This window comes from Mesoplodon bidens (assembly GCF_964165515.1).
Source record: "Mesoplodon bidens genome assembly, chromosome: 12".
NCBI lineage: Eukaryota > Metazoa > Chordata > Mammalia > Artiodactyla > Ziphiidae > Mesoplodon > Mesoplodon bidens.
Window position 1 is genome coordinate 73,676,616 of NC_138168.1, and position 23,219 is coordinate 73,699,834.

Consider the following 23,219-nt stretch of genomic DNA (forward strand, 5'->3'; position numbering starts at 1 on the left):
AATCATATGTAAAACTGCTTGGCAAAAATATTCATCTTTACATTCCCCTGAGCCACTGGGTGTGTGGGGGAGAAAAAGTTCTTTAATGCAGGTAAAAATTTCAAATATAAATAACACCTTATCGGGCTTCCCTGGTGGCGCAGTGGTTGAGAGTCCGCCTGCGGATGCAGGGAACACGGGTTCATGCCCCGGTCTGGGAAGATTCCGCATGCCGTGGAGCGGCTGGGCCCGTGAGCCATGGGCACTGAGCCTGTGCGTCCGGAGCCTGTGCTCCGCAACGGGAGAGGCCACAGCAGTGAGAGGCCCGCGTACCGCAAAAACAAACAAACAAACAAACACCTTATCAAATATAACTATTAAAATATACCTGTCATAAATCAATATAATGCACCAAAAGTGATCAAAATTCAAATAATCTCGGCTTCCCTGGTGGCGCAGTGGTTGAGAGTCTGCCTGCCGATGCAGGGGACACGGGTTCGTGCTCCGGTCTGGGAAGATTCCACATCCCACATGCCGCAGAGGGGCTAGGCCCGTGAGCCATGGCCGCTGAGCCTGTGCGTCCGGAGCCTGTGCTCTGCAACAGGAGAGGCCACAACAGTGGGAGGCCCGCGTACCGAAAAAAAAAAAAAAATCAAATAATCTCAATGAATTTACCTTAATGTAACTACATTTCCCCAATGCTGCCGAAGTAAAATTTTCTTTAACCACCTCCCTGCAAAAAGAATTCCCAATATATCAACATATAAGCCTATGGAATTTGATGATGATCCTATGTTTTGTAAACATTTCCCTTGATTTTAATAGTGATAGATTGAAAAGCTAAAGTCAAGTGAGAGTGACAGGAATATGTTATATGTTATCCCTTTTAGAAAATTAATAAAAGGTTGGGATATTGATTTTGGCTTTTGATTAGTCATCTAAGAGTTGGATGTTCTGTAGAAATAGAAAAAGCTACAACTTTGGATCTCTGGGAATAAAACAATTATTTTAAAAGACAATATACAGTTTGCCTGTTTATAGATGTAAATTGTGATTTATTTATTACTTGACACTGGTCCAAACTATATCAAGCTTAGAGGAGGGAGATTTAAATTTTGAAAATTGGTTTGAAAGGGTAAAGTGAATGGATAGTGAAATATTGTCAGTGAATTAAAAAAACTATGGAAGAAGTTTCTTCAGCTTCCCTAATACCTAAAATGTGTACCTCTTACCTATTTTCTGGATTAGTGGTGATAATTTTCCATCTCAAATTTTTATTTGCCAGCTTAATTTTCTTTCTTGTTTATCATAAATTGTTCTGACATGTAAATGAAGTGGCTGATATTATTCCTTTGCCCACTTAAAATAGAAATGACCTGGCAGACGCACAGCCTAGATCTCCATTGCTCAGATTGTTAGAAAAGTGGTAATTTAGGACTTCCCTGGTGGTGCAGTGGTTAAGAACCCACCTGCCAATGCAGAGGACACGGGTTCGAGCCCTGGTCCAGGAAGATCCCACATGCTGTGGAGCAACTAAGCCCGGGCGCCACAACTACTGAGCCTGTGCTCTAGAGCCCGTGCACCACAACTACTGAGCCTGCGTGCCACAACTACTGAAGCCCACGCGCCTAGAGCCCGTGCTGTGCAACAAGAGAAGCCACCGCAATGAGAAGCTTGCGCACTGCAATGAAGAGTAGCCCCCGCCCGCCACAAGTAGAGAAAGCCCATGCGCAGCAACAAAAACCCAACGCAGCTAAAAATAAATAAATAAATAAATTAGTTAATTAAAAAAAAAAAAGAAAAGTGGTAATTTAGTTAGTTTATGACCTCCATTAACAGGGATACTTGAACTTGGACTGTGGTGTGAATGTTTTGTCTAGGTGTGATATTCTATTACTTGTGTGATGGTGGACAGTTTATTTCAGCAATTGACATGGGTGATATATTCAGATTATGTAATGTCACATTTGCATTTCTAATTTTCAGCAGCTACGGTGTGTTACAGAAATTTTCAAAATTGCATCACCTGTGGATCCTAAGTGACCTTTTGTTTTACATGCCTTTTTTTTCCCTTTAGAGCTCTCGTTACCCTGGATTTTGATTGCTATTATATTTACAAAGTTTTATTGCTTCTGCTCAAATAATAAAGATGTTAAACCCATTTTTTCAATGTGCATGCTTTCCTCAGGACATAAAGATTCCTTTGTAGATTTCCCATACCTTTTCATAGTAATTTTCAATGATTCAATGGTATTTTATATTAAGAGAAGGACTATGATAAAACCTATTATTATATGTAACTATTATTTCTATGAACGTTCTCTGCCTCTCAAAAATATGAGACAAAATTATGAGATGTCAGTAATAAACATAATGGCATTTTTTTTCCTGATGTGTTTCTAAAGTAGATAATCTTAGCACTGCATTGATCTTTTGGCATTTACTGGTCTGTGTGTAGCATTCCCAGTAGGCTTGCTGATGCTTCTTGGGCCTGGCTACTGGTGTAGTATTCCTGCACTCACCAGATTGCTCCCAGCACTAGGAGTTCCAGCCGTTCGTTTTGCAATTCCTATGACCTGTGGTCTGATCACAAGTCTCAAGCTGCCTCCTCCTTTTTCTAGCCAGATGTTTTTCTTGATGACAGAGGGTCTACCTTCTGACGTCAGAGCCCCAGACAAGTCCAGACAGTTCATTTTATTTCTCGTGCTCAGACTGGAAACTAGTAGAACAGGAGGTTGCCAAGGATGGAGACACATGTTCTGTGGAAAAGGCAGTGGCTGACACTCACTCGACTGATGTGCTTTTTCTGTTGGCCATCCCCCTCCTAACTGCTATTTTAAGCTCCCCCTCTCCCGTTTTTATCAAGGAATTAAACATAGTTATTTTTAAGTGCATCATTACAATGTTGTGTGTTAAAAGGGACTTAAGGGAGTGGTCATTATGTATGACATTGCCTCATTATTTTGAATAGGTTAGAATGTTTATAACAAATCCAAACAAGTTTTGTAATAATTTATTAAGTATCTGCTTATTTTTCATGTCTGCGTAGAAGGTCTTCCTACTGAAGAAATAAAAAATGTTCTGGAGAAAGTATTATCAGAATGGAAGAATATATCCCAGCATTTGGGAGATCTAGCAAGAAAGATTCAGCTACAGGAAGATATAAATGCTTATTTTAAGCACCTTGATGAGCTTGAAAAGACCATAAAGGCAAAAGAGGAGTGGGTAAAACACACATCCTTTTCAGAATCTCCCCAGCAGTCCTTGCCAAGCTTGAAGGATTCCTGTCAGGTAAAGACACAACCATCCAGAGCATGAAAGATTTCTATGTCCAGTCCTGTATTTAAAGAAGATGCTCCTTGTATCATGAACTTTAGGTTAATTCTGCTCTGATTAACTTTCTGTGAGGATGTTCATCTTCAGCGAATCATGTGGTCATATTTTCTCTTCATAGCAAGAATTAACAGACCTCCGTAGCCACCACCCCCAAATTGAAATGCTGCGTGCAAGCTGCTCAGCCCTGAAGTCTCAGCCTTCTGCCCCAGATTTTGTCCAGCGGGATTTTGAGAGCTTTGTGGGCCGTTACCAAGCCGTGCAACAGGATTTAGAGGAGCGTCACCAACAGCTCGAGAACGGTAAACCCATTCTGTTGCGTTTTTTTTTTTTTTTTTTTTTTTTTTTTTGCGGTACGCGGGCCTCTCACTGTTGTGGCCTCTCCCATTGCGGAGCACAGGCTCCAGACGCGCAGGCTCAGTGGCCATGGCTCACGGGCCCAGCCGCTCCGCGGCATGTGGGATCTTCCTGGACCAGGGCACGAACCTGTGTCCCCTGCATCGGCAGGCGGACTCTCAACCACTGCGCCACCAGGGAAGCCCTGTTGCGTTTTTTTTATTAGACAATCCACCATCTCCTTTCTCAGTTTGCCTTAACTTAAAAATTACTCCCAATATTTAGACCTTTAGTATACTTGCTTGTTTTGCACCAGCCTCACTCTGTTTTCCTGTGTGCCTGGTACTCTTCCAGTTCTGAAAGTATACTCAGACTATTTCCTGGATTCACCCTTGTTTGTAAAAATGCAGACAGCTTTCATGTGCTATTAAAATTGGGTTAATAGGACATGATGATTTTTAAAGAGTTTTTTTTAGGGATGTTGTTTCTCCTTTTCACTGAAGGAGGCCAACTGATGATCATTACCAGAAGGCCTAAAAAGAATGATCATTTGCTTCTGTTTGCTCAAAATGGTTAAAGTTTTAGCAATGCCATCTCCTCTTTTCAAAGAAATCGTGTTCCTCTTTCAAAGTCTGAAAAAATTTCAAGAGTTTTTACTTCTGACATAAGCCTGGTTTGGGAAAGTTAACTGTTAAAGGTTTTGAAAGCTCATCCTTCATATATTATATTTTTTTCTCCTTGGCTTTTAAGCCAGGAATTGTGCTGCATTATGTAACATTATGGGGAGTGCATGCTAAACAGCTACACACTTAACCGTACCCTTCCTTGCAGCAATCGTAGTTTATGTAATGACTTGTAAGACTCTGTATTTGCATGGTAAGCAAATGTATCATGTTTCCTTTCTTCTGGAAAGGCATTTGGCCACCATACTCTTTGTTTATTGAATTCAGTTAACTTAGACTGTGAAGCGTTTGAGAGTACCTCCTTTTCAATTTGCTGTTACAAAATATGCTTTCATTTTTGACAAAGCAGTTTAAATGTTCAGTTTCTTAACTTTAAAACAATTGGTAAATTTATTTCTTTTTGTTGTTTTTAATTGTGGTAAAATATACATAACATAAAATTTACCATTTTAACCATTTTAAAATGTAGAGTTCAGGAGTGGAAAATATATTCATATTGTTGTACAACCCATCCCCAGAAATTTTTTGTCTTCTAAAACCAAAACTCTGTACCCGTTAAACAGCAGCTCTTCATTCCTTCCTCCCTCCAGCCCCTGGCAACCACCATTTTACTTTCTGTTTCTATGAGTTTGACTAGTCTATATACCTCACCTAAGTGGGATCATACATTTTTTATTTGTTTGTGATTGGCTTATTTCACTTATCCTCAAAGTTCTTTTGTGTGGGTTGCATGTGTCAGAATTTCCTTCCTTTTTAAGGCTGAGTAGTATTGCATTGTATGTATACACCATATTTTGTTTATCCATTCATTTGTAGATGGGCATTTGGGTTGTTTCCACCCTTTGGCTGTTGTGACTTTTGCTGCTACTTGGTTTCACCTCTTTGTGCTTCAAATGAGCTGGCTTCCTCTCCACACAAGTGTTGCTTGTCTGTAAATTTGACATCAGTGGCTGAAGTAGACATCACTCCAGCTGCCTTGTGCAGCCGTTATTTCTCAGGGTACCTGTGCGGCCTGGCTGTGGTGTTCAGTGTAATGTCCACCCCTCTGTGGATGGCAGTTTGTCTACACGCCTGAACTTAGAGGAAGACTGGTTGAGGGGATCTTTGTCTCCTTTTACTCTTTGTGTAGCTACTGGGGAAAAGGAGATTATATGAGACAAAAGGAACATTGTAGTACCATCTTCAGAGAGTCATTTCATCATGATGAAATGAAGAAAAGTGATGGTGGGTTACTTAATATTTCAAACATCAACATCCGCAGGAATGAAGTCACTATATGACTCTCAGAAATGCCAATGGAGTGATTCATTGTGTCTCTAACAGAGACCTTTTTTAATCTTAATTACAGAGTTTAACTTCTTATGTATTAGAATTCACTTATTAAATAGGAAGATTAACAGTATGTATAACAATATTAGTTTCCTGCCATTATTTTCTCAAAGTAAGTATTTTTCAATAAACAGAACTGAAGGGCCGACCTGGACGTGCGTATTTGGAAACACTGAGAACGCTGACAGATCTGCTAAATGATTCCGAAAATAAGGCCCAGACGTCTTTGAATGTCTTGAATGATCTTGCAAAGGTGGAGAAGGCCCTACAGGAAGAAAAGGTAATATATAGTATAGGTCCTAAGACCTATAGACCTAAGAAGTTTAGTCTCATTTCTAGTATCTCATATCACATATTTTGAAATATTTTTTCAGCTATTTAAAAAATATATCAGTTTTGGTCAAAATTAGTCAAACATTTCTTATATTTCTTGTAATTTGAAGGTTAATCACTATAATGTAGGACCTCAGCTAAAAGATAGTTATTAAATATTTTTAATAGAATAAAAGCATCTTTTCTCCTTCTGTTGTGACTAACTTAAAATTCTCAACCATATAAAGTATCTTTAATGAAATGAAGACAATTGATTGTGTTGTTCTTTTACTGTATTGAATGAAAATGCTTCCCTGGTCATTTAAGATATGTGCCTCTGCACTATTTCATCAGATGCAACAGATCCACCATGGAGCCCAGCACACTGGGCCTGTTGTTCCACTGGTTTTTAGTGCAGAGGGTACATTGTGTCTAAACAACACACAACTCATGTAGCTGTGACTTTTTTGATTACACTTATTCTTTTTTCATGAGTTTTTCACAATTCTTTTTTGATCAAATTCTTTTTAAAAAGTGACTTTGACTGTTTATAGCCAGTATTATTACATCTGCACAGACAAATTATTGTGTGTATTTTTAATCTTGAAAACTGTTTTCCAGGCCCTTGATGAAATCCTAGAGAATCAAAAACCTATACTGCATAAACTTGCAGAAGAAACAAAGGCTTTGGAGAAAAATGTGTCTCCAGATGTAGAAAAACTGTATAAGCAAGAATTTGATGATGTTCAAGGAAAGTGGAACAGACTAAAGGTCAAGGTTTCCAAAGATCTGCATTTGCTTGAAGAAGTTACCCCCGAACTCAGAACTTTTGAGGTAAATCTAAAGGCCATTAGGAGTTTAAGTTTATTACAGAGTAAAATAGTAATTATCAGTAACTAACTATTATTTGAGTATTTTGCATTCTTTCTGGCCCCATGTTTATTTCGTACTTAAGTTGGCATGTATAAATCCCAACCAAAGACATACTTTTAATGTGCTGGGGAACACATTTATCTCCTTTGGCCTTGCAAAAAAGCTTCTTGGTAGAGATCAACTGGATGAAGAGTTCCAGAGGAAAGGATAAATGTGAGGATGTAGGAGAAAGTGGTCAAAGTCCATGTCAGATGGGATAGTCAGAATTTTAACATTTCACCTGTGAGGAAGATGGAGAAGTGAAGTAGTGAAGTTTCCAAATCACCTGGTTTTCTAATAGAAAAGGTCTGGATGAAGAATGAACCAATTGCACCCTCTTCCCTACCGCCCTCCCCCCACCAGTGCCTCTTTACCTTGGTCTTTTGTGGTTTTTTTCCTCCACTGATGTATCCCAGGGTATACTTCTCATGCAGTGCCTGGCACAGAGAAGACACTCAATAATATTTTTCAGTGAATAAAATGAGATTAGTAATAGGAGATTTAGATTTGGGGATATATATATGTGTGTGTGTATATATATACATTATATATTTGGATTTGAAGATTTTACATATATATATATTTGGATTTGAAGATTTTACATATATATATATATATTTGGATTTAGGTCCCAAGAGAATATATATGAGATTAAATTTATGAATATATATGAGACAAAATTTATGAAAATGATGTTTTAAAAATCAAAATCAGAGAACATGTGGTAGAAGCTGGTAGACTATACAGATCAGTGTGAAGAGATCCAGAAAGACCAGCAAGTGTGGTGATCACTGAACTTTGAGGGAAGCTCTTTGACACAGGAGTCAATGGACAATTCCAATTCATGACCAGGAGAATAAAGATGGCAAGGGCTCTGTGTGTGTGTGTGTGTGTGTGTGTGTGTGTGGTGGTAGTGGAAGGAAGTGGTTTTCTCTAAGTTTAAGCTGCAGTTTTACAGTGAGATCTCATTAGAACAAACCATTAATTTTGAAGAGGAGGGTGTTTTTTTGTGGTTCAGTATTTTTGGCTCATTTAATTTTGTGAGTGGTTCCACTTCCCCTTGTGTGTCTTCAATTGTAATTCTTTCCAACTTTAAAAACCCAGATTACCCTTATTCAAAATTTAAAATTTTTGGTTATGATCCAAGCATTGGATTGTCAGTGGTTCTCACCAGGGGTCATTTTCCTCCCAGAAGGACATTTATTAATGTTTGGAGACATTTTTAGTTGTCACACCTGTGGGGAAGGGAGGGTGCTATTGGCACCTTAGTGGGGAGAGGCCAAGGTTACAGCGAATGCACAGGACAACTGCCACAATGGAGGAATTTCCTGGCCCAAATTCAGTCGTGTCAAGGTTGAGCAATGCTGGATTAAGTATTTCCCACACAGCTCATGTAGCTGTGAATTTTTGGATTATACTTATTCTTTTTTCATGAGTTTTTCACAGTTCTTTTTTGATCAAATTCAAAAGATCATTGCTTTGTTTTCATATTTAAATCAGAGATGTAGTTCAGGAAATTTACAGGTGAATATTAATCTAATGGTTAATCTCCTTTGACTCTTAAAAGTGTATTTATTTTAGGGTTAGCTAAATGCATGCCAATATTTTAATATGGAATTTAAAGAGAATAAACATTCCTCCAAAACACAAAATAGAGTCCTGTGGTGATAGTAATCCAGATTTAGGCTTTACTGGGTGGTTACTAATGTAGCAAATCCAGGCACTTAAAGTGGCTATTTGGAGCATATGCCACATTTATTTCCATTAAAAATACCTCCCTTTAAGCACCTGTGTCTGGATATTTAGGGTTTTTTTTTATTGCTTTTATTACAGTAACAGATTTGGAATGTAAATTACAAATTTTTAATTGATTTTTTGTTTCCTAACTACAAGATTGTTGAGATGTCAGTATTCCCTAATTCAACTTCTTTATTGAAATGGTTATTTCTAAAGAACATTTTTGCTCTTTTATTTGCTTTGAAGGAATTGCTTGTTACCTAATTACTCACAATTCACTTAGAAAAACTTTTACTTTTTCCCCTAGAGATAATTGCAGTAAATATTCATTTACAGGTTAAAATTGTTTTTCCTTTTTCAGTCACCTGGTATCTATTTTTTTAGGCATTCAGGTTCTACTTGTCTTTAAAGCATGAAGTACAGTAGGTTTTTGATTCAGTGCCAATTTACGCTGATGTTTCTTAGGAACAAAGTGGTTGACTTGTTTATTTTTAAAGTGCATTTTAAATTATATAAGAAATACATAAATACTGCTCACTGAAGACATTGAATAATCGAGAAGTATTGAGAGTGAGCATTTAGAGTTCCCTTTCTTCCCCAATACCATTTCCTTTCCTGGAGGCAGCTAACATTAACAGTGATCCTTGCTGAGGTCAACATACTCAAAGTCAGGAAGAAAAGTTCCTGAATATTACTAATTCTAATCATTTTTTCCACACTGGCAGAACCAGATGATACTGGAACTCCATGAGGGATGTGTAAATAGACGGTACACAAATGCATGAGTATGGATTGGAGTATCAATCCCACTACTCAAAATAATAATGCTTTTCATTGACACAGCACATTTAAACTTTGAAAGTATTTTCATAGCTATGCAGTTACTTTTTTCCTCCCATCCTACAATACTTGTCAGGTTATCTTGTTATCTGTTTATGTGCAAGTTTTAGTTTTCTGTTATTTGTTGACAAATAGTGTTTTCCTTATGTGCCTGCATTTCCTTTATCTACATGGCTGGTTTCTTTTGTACAGGTGGAGGTTGGGCCAGCATTGTTATTTACAGTGTCATGCTCAAATATGTTCTTAAATTCTTCTTTTTTTTATTTATTCCATGCCAAATTAATGACCTCACTTCCTGTACTTAAGAATTAAAATGTTAATTGGTGCTTTTAAAAACTCATGGAAAGACCTACCACTCCTTCCAGGAAGCAAAATATTTAAAAATACACAAAAAAGGTAATATTTTCACTGTTGATTTTACTGACATGACTTTCTTATGAATTATGGGGATTAAATATTATAAAATCCTAAGACGATACTTATCACCAGCAATAATATTTTTGAATTCAGGGGCTGCAAGGGTATTTCATATTATTTCCTTTCCTGTATTCAGTGTCCCCTGCAGGGTGGTATAACCATGAAATTGTGAAACTGTCCTCAAGGCCCACACAAAACTCCCTTATATTGGTATTTACCAATGCTCCCTCCTCTTTGGATCGCCTCTTTAGCCCCGTCTTCTGTTTGCAGACTTTCGTGTCATCTCTTGCCCTGATAATCCCATTACCCTTTAAATCTGACTCCTGCTTGCAACCTCTCCTCTCTTGCATTCACTGTCTTCACTGATGCCAGTGGTATTTCTGGAAAGGATCTGGTTGTCTTTGCCATAATAGTACAAAGTGCTCTCATGAACATCTCATAGCTCCTGCCCTTTCCTTGCCCTGGAGCCCTGTCTGCATCTTCTCCTGTGCACTGCTTCGGGTGGGGAGACAGTGCAGTGGGTCACAAAGAACACATTGGACAATTGCCTTTCTCCGGAAATGTCATTTACTTGCTAGGAATTCACAGCCTCCTCGGCTCTGTGAGCTGCTTCTACAAGCAGTCTTTGGTCTTACTCACCATCACACCTGCAGCTAATTATTCCCTTTTCTTCTACACGTTGTTTACACCTTCACAAGAACCCGGTCTCAGGCCAGCTTTTATTGTGGCTGAGACCTGCCTGTCTGTCCTCCCCCGAGGTGTGAGCTCTTTGAGCACAGGAGCCTTGTCTGGTGTACTGCAGGTGAGTGGGTGTGAAAGGCTCTGCCTTGCAGGTGCCTACAGACATCGTACATACTCGTCCCGTCTAATCAGGTTGGATCTATAAAATCTAAATGCCCAGTTGTCCTTGGCAGGACACCCATGTAGTCATACCTCTTCCTTCCGTTGCTGAGCAAAGACACACACTGAACACTCTGTGTTCTCATGCAGAGTGGGGAAGGGGACGTGCTGGAGCTCTGAGACATGCAGAACTGGGTGTAGAAATTACTCTGGAACACATGTCAGGGTAAAAACCCAATAGTAAATATTTTCTAACAAAAATATGCAGTATAGCTGATTTAATTCTTTCTAGGTAACATATAACTGATAGAATGATCTCATAAGAGTTTTTTTTTTTCTCATTCTGAATGCATTTTACTTTAATAAAGGGAATATTGGTGCTTTCTGAACCTTAAATTTAAGAACTCTGGTGGCTTCTGCTAAATAAATGTAGTAGCACAGTCACTGTTGGCCTTCCCTACTAAGCAAGGGAACACTTTTTAGGGTGTTTTGAGGTTAATGAACATTATAAAACAAACAAAAAACCCTACTGCCTTAAAATACTGTTTTAATTCGTTTTCACAGTTCTTTTGCCTATATCTTGGGTTAGATATTGGCTGCTTAAAAAGCTGTGGACATTCCAACAGATGGGGGAGGAGCAAAATAAAATGCCAAGAATTTAGCTGTAAATAAAATCCTGGGAGGAAGTTGTGTACCTTGGAATCTTATTGTATTGAATCCAGAGTTACCAGGCTTCAGATTTCCTCTATCCCTGGCTCAGGGGCTGGGTGCTAGGAGATGGGGTGTGTGGGGTTAAAGGAATTGTTTTAATGACCTCACATTCCTTTTCTGTGACCCAGCAGCAGGTGTTGCTCATCCAAAGTGCTTACAAATCAGCGCTTTTGAGCAGTGATGGTTAATGTAGCATTTTGACCCCTCCAAACGAGAGTATTCCATACTTTGGTTTTCAAAACTACCATTTAGTCATTTTATATTTCTTTGAGAATTTATGAGTATAAATAGGAATGAGAAATGCTTACCCTAGATTAGTACTTACAGTTTGTTGTTGCATGTGAAATAAGAAGAGACATTTATTTTAAAAATTTACTAGTATTTTACAGTTTTTCGTATTGCTCTAAAAGAACTGAAGTCTCCCCAGAGAAGATAGAAAGTTAGAAATTACCCAGTTTAAATATCTCCATATATCCGTATTTCTATATTCTTTCTGCAAGTTGATGTAGATGGTGAAAAAATTAAATACTCATTATTGTCATTAGAAACTCATAAGTGCATCAGCTGAGTGATTTTTAAATGGGCAGAGGAACACTTCATGTGAGCTCCTTCACTTTCTTTGTAACTTCTTTGCTGTACAATTGACCTAAAGATGAGCAGATTCTGGTTTTTTTTTTAAAAGCACAGGAAACATCTGCTGCAAGTGGATTGAGATAATATTTTCCTTCTAGGGAAGGAAGAGGTACTAGAGGGCACAGCAGAGCTGTCTATCTCCTGCATTCACCTGCACACAAATGGCTGCTAGCAGTGACCTTAGTGATCTAAAAACTTTTCCCACACTGTGTAGCCACAGGGTAGGGATGCCTTGTGAAGCTTCTGTTATCAGGCATTTCTAGAGTTTGGGCCTTTCCTCATGTACTTGGCTTCCTTCTGCTGAGCTGAATTTAGCCGGGTCTAGTCAGAACTGTCATAAGCAGTAGTTCTTTCAAACAGCCACTTTTGAACAGTTATATGATGGAACAAGCATTAGTGTTGGCAGCATTTAAACACATTAAACGGATGCTTATGCAAATATGTACTCACCCTGGCTACTAATTCCTATGAAGTGTCTGTTAGGAATAGACACTAGAACTTGAAGGGGTAATTCTTTCTTTCTTTCTTTCTTTCTTATTTATTTATTTATTTATTTATTTATTTTATTGGCTGTGTTGGTTCTTCCTTGCTGCGTGTGGGCTTTTCTCTAGTTGCAGCGAGCAGGGGCCATTCTCTGTTGCGGTGCGCAGGCTTCTCACCACAGTGGCTTCTCTTGTTGCAGAGCACGGACTCCAGGCGCACAAGCTTCAGTAGTTGCGGCACGTGGGCTCAGTAGTTGTGGCTCACGGGCTTTGTTGCTCCTCGGCATGTGGGAACCTCCTGGACCAGGGCTCGAACCCGTGTCCCCTACATTGGCAGGCGGACTCTTAACCACTGCACCACCAAGGAAGCCCCTGAAGTGGTAATTCTTTCATGGGGTTAATCTTAGTAGTAAAGCACTTGATTTTGTAGATCTGAGTAATACTAGCTACCATTTACTGCATACCTGCTCTGTACCATCTCTGTTTTTCAAAACAATCAGGCGAGGCAGTTGTTATTATTCCTGTTTTATAGGTGAGCTATGGAAGCTCCCTGAAGAGAAATTGAGAAATTAGTTTCTCAAGGCCTCATGGCTGGTAAGGTGCTGAACTAGGTATTCAGACCTTGGTCTTTCTTTTCATGGGGCACACTACCTGTCTTAGAACTCAGTGTGGTCAGGATTACCTGCGGAATTTTTAGTCACGAAAACACTTTTCAGATTCCTCTCTGTTCCCTTTGTTCCTGTTGGGATGATCAGTTGGTCTACGTGGCTTGTCTATGTCTGTTGCTTCCCTCTTTCTTGCTTCTCATGTTTCACTGTAAGAGGAGGAGCAGGTGTGTGTGAATTGTGTGTGCTCACAAGGGTCTGTGTGTGTCTGAAGGAGGGAGGAAGGGGGTTGATGCCATAAAATTTCCTCCCCTGTGCCAGTGATGGGGATCCCTGAGGCTGCTTGCTTCAGTCAAGGCTGATTGTGGTTAAAACCTTCTTGGAATGTAATGCTTCCATATAAAGTTCAAAAATTCTCGGCCCGGGAGACTATCAATTTTCCTTATTCCAAACTAGATTTAATGAATTGCCCAGTTACATAGCAGTAATGCTGCAAGTTCAGACTGGAGATTAACAGTGCGAGAAGTGGTAACAAGTTAAATGGACAGTTAAAAAGGCCCTTTATGAACTCTACAGATATATTCATACTTTCTCTGTTTTTGCACTTTTATCTTTTACACACCCCACTCCACCCTGCCCTGATCATGTCTTCCTAAGCAGTCTTCTAGGATAAGATCTGAGAATGCTGGAGCAAACCCAGAAGAAGAGATATGTCACCAGTTGAAAATATATGAGTAGTGTGGGTGTATGAGAATAGTGACAGACAAGCTGAAGAACAGAGGGAAAGGAAGCTTGGGGAAAGTGCACAGTGTGACTGAAAGGGCTTTCAAAGCTTGCTTGGGAGAAGGGGAACGAGGAAGTGCTTGCACAGGTGGTATAACATGAATAGAATAGACAGAAAGGCCCAGCTATATAAGCACTTTTTGCTTCCCATCTTCATCAGAGAATGATGCTGCAAACTAGAAAGTGGAGAATGGTCATTACTGAGGGTGCATTAGAGCCTGAATTATGAGTTAGATGGAAAAATGACACAGTCCTTCAGATGCCTAAATCTACATCCTGAGTAGCGTGGGATTTTACCCATGATCTCAAGGCCGGATTATGCAACTTGTGAGGAAATTAGCAGAAAAAAGTGGAGATGGGTGAATGTCCTAAATAAGGAGGAACATTATTTTCTAGAAGCTAAAGACCTGAAGTAAGCTTGATGTCAGTTCCTGGCAAAGCTGTAGATGAATGATCAACCAGAGATCTTATATGTGCTTAGGAAAGAATGTGGTGGTCACCAGGAATCAGCATGGATACCACTCATAAGCCTTGTCTGAACTCATTTCCTAAGTACTGGTTGCTTTTATTTATTTTTTGGAGGAGGGATACTAGATTATTAGATAATACAGATTCATAGTCTCACATTTCATGTGTGCTCATTTAGTTCAAACAATGCTGACAAACTGTCATTTTGGGTAAGTCTTGATATCAGCAAAGTATTTGAGAAAATCTCTTATAACCTTACCAGAAGGAAATGGAAAGCTACTTAGATGTTAGAATTACGTTGATTCCCATGTTTTGAAAATGAAGCTGAAAGTTTGTTGGTTAATGAATGAGATGGTGTCCTCATGGGGTAATGCTCAGGTAGGCACTGTAATTGGCCTTATTTTTCATCTGGAAAAAAACCCAAAACCCAACCCAAGAAAACCCAACAGAAAAAGGATAGCTCACTGTCAGATTTGCAGATAAGAGAAAGCTGGGAGGCACAGCTGATAAGAAAGTGGAGAGACTAAAAAGTCAAATCATTCTGTTGGCTTTTTATTGTTGTAGTGTTAACTAGTATCGTTAGCATAATAAGGCAAAATTTAATATTTATAAATATCAAGTTCTGAATTTATTACAGAAGTCAATTAAACAATATGGGATAGGGAAAACGTACTTTTGAGGTAGTTGTGCGAATTTTGGAGTTTTAGCTAACCATAATATTATGAATAATATATATCTAAACAAATTTAAAAAATGAAGGAAACAAAACCCAACTCTACAATAAGAAACATAAAACTGAAAAAAAATTTAGATGGCATTTTCTGAATGTAATATCCATACCTGAAATACCAGTTAGGTTCCATCTTCGTCATTCATTGCAACATTTTAAGGATAAGAGTACTTAGTTCTCAGTGGCATATTTTAAGTACATTAAAAAGTTTATGTAATTTTCAGAGCATGTTGATCACAGTGTTGATTGCAGTATCTGGGTATCATGTACTAGAGACATCATGGAAAGAATTGGGAGTGTTTAATCACTAAAAGACTAAGGGAAGACATAGTGGCTGCCTTCCAATCTGAAGGTTATTTTTGAATAAGATAGTTAATTTATTTCCATTCCTAGGGAGGAATGAGAAGCAAATAATTGAGGAAAGTACAAGGAAACAAATTCAGCTCAATGCAAGGGAAAATAACAAATCAGACTAACCAGTGATGGATGGGGGACCTTGGAAAGAAATGACCATCACTTTACTCTAGTTGTGGAGCTCAAGTTGGACCTAATTATTTGCATTCTTCAAGGTCCAGTTCCAGTGTTACTACCTGTCTGAAGCCTCATTCTTTCTGCAAAATGTTCCCTTTCTCATTTCCCCCAGTACCACACACAGTAACTGGATTACAGTGGGTGCTTAGTAAATGTTGGATGAAAGAATGGAGCTGGGTAGTGGACCATACTGGGTTCTTAGATAACAAGGCATCCAACCACAGAACTAAGAAAAATCTGTTGTATTCCCTCCACTGTGCTATTTATTTACTCCTGCTTTGAGTAGCCAACTTAAGGAGAGAATTGTTCTAAATTATATGAGAATGAAAGATTTTTAAGCTGATTATACCCAGAAAAACATTTTTTACCTTTAATTTGAATTTTTAATCACAGATATTGCTCACGTTAAGCAAAATAACTTTGTTCACTGGAGAGTGTTTCGAAATTTTTAGAATCATCACCAAGATATCATCTCATGAGGATTTCAGGCAACAATGAAGAAAATAATTATTTTCAATGTTGGAAGTTTAAAAAAGAAAGAAATAAAATAAATGAAAATGATGCTATCAGAGTTTTGAAAAGTTGCCTTTTTCCCAGTAGCAATAGATCTTGAGATGTAGTAGGTTGAATGCCACTGAGTAATATCCCCCTTTGTTATTGTGTTTGATTTAGGCTGATTCGAAAGTCATTGAGAAGTGGATGGATGGTGTGAAAGACTTCTTAATGAAAGAGCAGGCTGTCCAAGGAGATGCCGAAGGGCTGCAAAGACAGCTTGACCAGTGCTCTGTGAGTTCTGCTGATCTAGGGAACCTGCTGCACTAAATAACATTTTCTTCTTCTTCTTTATTATTTATTTATTTACTTATTTTTTGCGGTACGCGGGCCTCTCACTGCTGTGGCCTCTCCGGTTGCGGAGCATAGGCTCCGGACGCGCAGGCTCAGCGGCCACAGCTCACGGGCCCAGCCGCTCTGCGGCATGTGGGATCCTCCCAGACCGGGGCACGAACTCGTGTCCCCTGCATCGGCAGGTGGACTCTCAACCACTGCGTCACCAGGGAAGCCCTCTTCTTTATTATTTGCTGCTTTTATTAAAATTGTAAGAATATGACATGACAATAAACCTAGATAAAATATCTTTCATCATAAACCTTTTTTTGACTTTATAGCTAGTCAACAAATGACTGATATTTCATATTTCTCTTTTCGGCCGTGGTTATAGAATTTTTAAAAATTTTTATTTCATATTGGAGCATAGTTGATTAACAATGTTGTGTTAATTTCAGGTGTACATCAAAGCGATTCAGTTATACATATACATGTATCTGTTCTTTTTCAGATTAAATTTTGGGTGGAGAACATAAGAGCAATTTTAGTTCATTAGTAGCTGCTGTTTTATGTACGGTGACAATCTTAGTGTCATAATTACCAGTTGTATATCGCTCTTATTGTGCCACATGGTGAGGCTTTAAGAGAAACATATTTTACAAATGAAGTTTGCCAGTAACACTTCTTGCATTTTATATTTGTTGAAATCATTAGGCTTCTCTAAATTAATTAAAAGTACTATTCCCTGCTGAGAGTCAAGTATTTCCAATCTAATTTGGCAGATGGCTATATGAAACATCCAGGTGAAATGAATTTCTTAAGACAATATTTCGTAAGTAGTTAAAAGTCCTGACTCCCAAGCAGTCTGTTCTTAAAATGTTTGCAGGGATACAGGCAGACAAACTGTAATAATGGCATCTACTTATACAGGCATGAACTCAACAAGGGCTTATGTTATGTTTTCAGGCATTTGTTAATGAAATAGAAACAATTGAATCATCTCTGAAAGACATGAAAGAAATAGAAGCTAACCTTCGAAGCTCTCCAGTTGCTGGAATCAAAACCTGGATGCAAACAAAACTAGCTGACTACCAAACACAACTGGAGAAATGTAGCAAAGAGGTGAGTTTTTAAACTTCACTGCCTGTGGTTTTCAAGAGGTAGATAGTGGCTTCTCTTGACAGAGTAAACTGATGTTATAGCCCATCCAGTCTGAAAAACTGAGGTCTAGAATAACTACAGCATGGGTGGCAGGCTGGGACCAGAATTGGGTCATGTTTTTTTAATGAAGGGAGGGTGCTATTGTACCTTTGGCCCCTGGGTGGGAATGAGCTTGACATATTCAATAAAGAACAAGAAATTTGTTGTAGCTGAAATAGAATGAAGGAAGGAGTTAGCAGGTTGGAGAATGGGAAGATCTGAGGTCAGAAGGTAGGTAGAGATGGACTGTATATGGCCTTTGAAGCATAGATTTTGACTTTTATTTCAAGTATGATTTTACATAGAAGGCAGAGTGTTTTGAGCAAGGAATTGATACATGATAGATCTTTTAAGATCACCCTGGCTTCCGTGTGGATAATTTGCTCTGGGAAAGCAAGAATAAAAATGGGGAGAATACTTAAAGGTTATTGCAGCCTTGGAGAGAGAGGATGGCCCCTTGGACTAGGGAGATAGTTGTGGAAGTCATGAGAAATGTTGGGTTGCACTACATTTTGAAAGTGGGGCTGGGAGACTAGTAATGGATTACATATGTGATATGAGGAAAAGTGAATAGTTAACGACAGCCCAGGATTTTTGCAAAGCTTCCACTTTGTGTGAATTGTGGTGCTATTTACTGAAATGGTGAAGACTCAAGGAGAAGCTTTTGTGGGAGCAGGTGAAGTGATGCTTTCCATACTGGAAGGATTAAATTCAAGATTACGAGACATGCAAATGGGGTCTCTAGCACTTACCACTGGCCAAGGATGCTAAGAAGGAAAGGTCAGTCAGAGGGGAAATGCCAGGAGAGCGTGAGGCCCCAGTGGCCAAGTGGAGAAAGCTTTTCACAGTGCTCAGTGCTGAGGACTGCTGAGACTAATCAGAACTGGAAAGCAAGCTTTAGACTTGACAAGATGATCGCTTTTATGGACTTTGAGAAAAGTGGTTCCAGTGGCGTGGTGGGAAAGAAAGTCACATTGGAGAATGTTGAGGAGAGGAAAGCAAATGAAGTCCTGGGGCAAGTGTAACCAACTTTGAGAATTTCTCTATTCAAGGGAGCCGGGAAATGGGGTAGGTGCTGGAAGGGACGTGGGGATCCAAAGAGCTGTTTTTGTAATTTTTAAAAATAAGGGGTATTACTGGAAGTTTGCATGCCAAAAAGGACTTCATTTAGAAAGAGAAAATGATGCAGAAGAGATTGAGAGAAGATAATTGCTGAAGCAAAGTCTGTGATTAGGCAAGAGGGATGAGGTCCACCCTCTAAGTGAAAGAATTGTTATTAGGTAGTCCCTCTGTGGTAATGAAGGGAAGGCAACTATGTGTACAGTAGGAATATCATGTAGTTCTCTTCCGATTGCTCCTGTTTTGTTAGTGAAGTAATAGTGAGGTTGCATACAGCTGAAGTGAGTGAGAAAGGGGTAAAAAACAAGAGGAGGAAATGTGAAATGCAGGAATACCCCACAGACAGTTGTGTAGATAGTACATATCTCTTAATACAATGGTTTTTGTTTAATGTTTATACACGAAAATTTTATATTTGCATCCCCGAGTATTTTATTTTGTTTCCCCCCAAATTCCTTATTTTGAACAAGTTCAAATTTAAAGAAAAGTTGAAATAATGGTCGAGAGAACGGCCATAAGACATTCCTAAATTTGCCAGCTGTTAATGTTTTGCCACATTTGCCTTTTCTCTCTTTACATACATCCATACACACAGGCACACACACACATACCTTTTTTTTTTGTTATATATGTAGTTTTGATAGGAAGTCGAAAATATTATGACATTTCACTCCTAAATACTTCAGCTTGCTTCTTCCATGAATGAGGACAATCTTCTACAAAACTGCAGTGTCGTTGTCATAGTTAAGAAAATACTTTCATAATATCATCTTATATTCTAGCCAAATTCAAACTCCTTTAAATGTGCTATAATTTGATGACGTGTGCTTGAAGGAGCTGGGGTTTTTTTAGGAAGTAAATAAGGAAACTGGTTTGGAAGTGACAGTGAAGAGCAAGGAAGACAATAGCTAGATGGGTAGATAGATAGATGCTTAGGTACATGTAGATATTTAGATCTGTGTATCTATTTATCTACATATATACATACATACACATATGACAACATAGAATTAATTGTGGATTATTATTGTTTCAAAGTATGGGGATAAATACATGGGAAAAAATTTTTTTAAATTAATTAATTAATTTTTTTCTGCTTTATAACAAATTTAATCAGTTATACATATACATATGTTCCCATATCCCCTCCCTTTTGCGTCTCCCTCCCACCCTCCCTATCCCACCCCTCCAGGCGGTCACAAAGCACCGAGCTGATCTCCATGGGAAAATTTTAAGTGTCTTCAGCAAGGAGGCAGCCACCTGCTATGTAATTATCTAAAGCAGTTCTAGACTATTGTAGATCACTGAGTAGTAAAAGGTTGAAGAAATTTTGGACAAACATAGTGTTGCCAAATTTTTATTTTTCTAAGAAAGGATAGATATATAAAATCAACAAATAAAAACAGTCTATTATATGCATGATATCGTGAAAGGAAAAACATCTTAATGCCAAAATGTAGAAAGTATATAATCTCAGATAATTAATGATAATTTTAAGCTTTTCTTGTTTTGAAAAGTTTGCTACAGTGTCTTTATTTTTCTCACTTCTCTGTGAATCCATGAATATTATATAACTGACTAGTGTTTGGAAACAACTAGTAAAAAGAATTTTGGGGAAGTGGGGCCCTGAAATCTGTATTTTTAAAAAAAGTTCACTAGATCAACAAGACTTGGGAAGCAGGGCTGTGTATATTGCTGGCAGTAGACTCTCTGAGTGCCATGTGGGACACTGAAATCCAAGCTCCTATTTAGTGCCTGTCTATTTTTATGACTGTGATCCTGTTTGGAGAGTGGAACAGGAGGGCCACTAAGTATTCCCCCTTACTCTCGAGAGAGCCATCCTATTCCTGAACTGCCCTTTTGTCACCATCATTGTCACAGCCAAGCAAGCCCTGGCAGGGTGACCACTACTGCGAGATTTCATTTCAGTGGGAGGTTGAATAGTGAAGTGAGCCGTGGATGATCTGTGTGGTATGATATCTTCTCCCACAGAAGTCAGTGTGTGGTTAGAGGGATCTTTCTGAAAGATATTTTTAGGCTTCCTTATATAGTTAAAAAAGCTATTTGGGCTTCCCTGGTGGCGCAGTGGTTGAGAGTCCGCCTGCCGATGCAGGGGACATGGGTTCGTGCCCCGGTCCGGGAAGATCCCACATACCGCGGAGCAGCTGGGCCCGTGAGCCATGGCCGCTGAGTCTGCGCATCCAGAGCCTGTGCTCCGCAATGGGAGAGGCCACAACAGTGAGAGGCCCGCGTACCAAAAAAAAAAAAAAAAAGCTATTGAACCAGATTCAGACAAATACCCATTTTCTAATGTAACTTTTTTGTATCTGTGTGGAATATACAAGTACAGTAGATTATCAAAACCAAAATTTTGTAAAGCAGTGTTGTATCAACATCTTTGATAGCAATCTACTCTTCTCTGCTTTTAAAAAATGCAGTCTTAATGGGGAATCCTGTTAAAAAGGAAAAAATGGACATTTTGGTTGCTTCAGGTTTTTTTTCCCCATAAATAATGTTATAGTAGATTTCCTTGAAATGTATGCTTTTATGGACGTCGGTTGGAGTCCTTCAGTTGAGTATTACTCTGTCAACAGTTACGCATTTTCAAAATTATAATAGATGTTTCCAGATTAATGTCCAAAATGTCATACCAAACCCCAGTTATAATTATTGTTTTCATTATTGCTTATATTCCACAGCATCAGCACAAGATGTATAAAGAGTTTCATCTGAATTTTAAACCTTAAGACTCTTTGTGGAAAGTTATTACTGTGTCTTTTGATATTAGAAACTAGAAGCTGACATTTAATATATCAGGATTTGTTTATTCGCGTGAATGGCTTTTCCTTCCTAGATTACTATTCAAAAAAATAGGTTGTCTGAAAGTCAGGAAAAAGTGGTGAACCTGAAAAAAGACTTGGCAGAGATGCAGGAATGGATGACCCAAGCAGAAGAAGACTACCTGGAGAGGGATTTTGAATACAAGTCACCAGAAGAACTTGAGAGTGCTGTGGAGGAAATGAAGGTGAGGCTGGACAGTCAGGGTCAAGAGGCTTTATATCTCCCCTCCTCCCTTTAAAATCAATCAATCAGTCAATCATCTACCTAGCGGTAAGGCCTGATAATGTACATACAGTCTTTCACAGTAAGATTTCAAGTTACAAAAAAAACAACAAAAAAAGGAGGGTCAGCTGCCATGATTTTAGCACGGATAGGAAGCTGAGAGTCCACGTGTTAACTTGGCCCATGAGTTGTGTCTTGAGGGCCCCTGTGAAAATGTCTTACATTAGAACCTTGGTGAGCCGCAGTGAATGACTCAAAAATTTTGTGGCATCAATTATATTCACAATGTTGTGCAACCATCACCAGTATCTATTTCCAGAAATTTTCAGGAAAAATTATTTTTTGTAAAGAACAAGAGAGACTTCCCAAATAGATTGGGGTTTATCTTTATTTCACCAGCTGTATTCTTCCAGCTAATACATGGGGCACACACATGAATACCAAAATTTTTTTGGAGCAGGTGAGACAAGCATTAGAAATGTTGTCAAGAGATTTAATATCAGTTGGGTCCACAGGATGTATTTCCTTTAAACTTATATTTCTGTGTCAGTAGTCTTGCACACTCTCTTTTTTTATATAATAAAAGAACTGGACATCAATCCCACTTTTCCGACACTCCTTCAAGTGACCTTCAGTGTTGAAGCCAAAGGAGATAGTGTCTTAAAAGCTACTTTTTAACTTATTTTTTATTAGTTTCTGCTTTATAACAAAGTGAATGAGTCATACATATACATCTGTTCCCATATCCCTTCCCTCTTGCATCTCCCTCCCTCCCACCCTCCCTATCCCACCCCTCCAGGAGGTCACAAAGCACCGAGCTGATCTCCCTGTGCTCTGCGGCTGCTTCCCACTATCTATCTACCTTACGTTTGGTAGTGTATATATGTCCATGCCTCTCTTTCGCTTTGTCACAGCTTACCCTTCCCCCTCCCCATATCCTCAAGTCCATTCTCAAGTAGGTCTGTGTCTTTATTCCTGTTTTACCCCTAGGTTCTTCATGACATTTTTTTAATTAAATTCCATATATATGTGTTAACATACGGTATTTGTCTTTCTCTTTCTGACTTACTTCACTCTGTATAACAGACTCTAGGTCTATCCACCTCATTACAAATAGCTCAATTTCGTTTCTTTTTATGGCTGAGTAATATTCCATTGTATATATGTGCCACATCTTCTTTAACCATTCATCCGATGATGGACACTTAGGTTGTTTCCATCTCTGGGCTATTGTGAATAGAGCTGCAATGAACATTTTGGTACATGTCTCTTTTTGAATTATGGTTTTCTCAGGGTACATGCCTAGTAGTGGGATTGCTGGGTCATATGGTAGTTCTATTTGTAGTTTTTT

The 23,219-nt window shown here is 38.7% G+C and overlaps 1 protein-coding gene across 8 annotated transcripts in view; it reads left to right on the forward strand.

The window, feature by feature from the left end:
* Positions 1–23,219, forward strand: part of UTRN (utrophin) — a 525,852-nt gene that overhangs the window by 162,149 nt on the left and 340,484 nt on the right. For all 8 annotated transcript variants that reach the window (XM_081250822.1, XM_081250827.1, XM_081250825.1 and 5 more), the window contains 7 exons: positions 3,029–3,270; positions 3,434–3,614; positions 5,795–5,940; positions 6,594–6,806; positions 16,334–16,447; positions 17,453–17,608; positions 21,660–21,830. In XM_081250822.1, the coding sequence (XP_081106948.1) occupies positions 3,029–3,270; positions 3,434–3,614; positions 5,795–5,940; positions 6,594–6,806; positions 16,334–16,447; positions 17,453–17,608; positions 21,660–21,830 (1,223 nt within the window). The remainder of the gene's footprint in view (positions 1–3,028; positions 3,271–3,433; positions 3,615–5,794; positions 5,941–6,593; positions 6,807–16,333; positions 16,448–17,452; positions 17,609–21,659; positions 21,831–23,219) is intronic.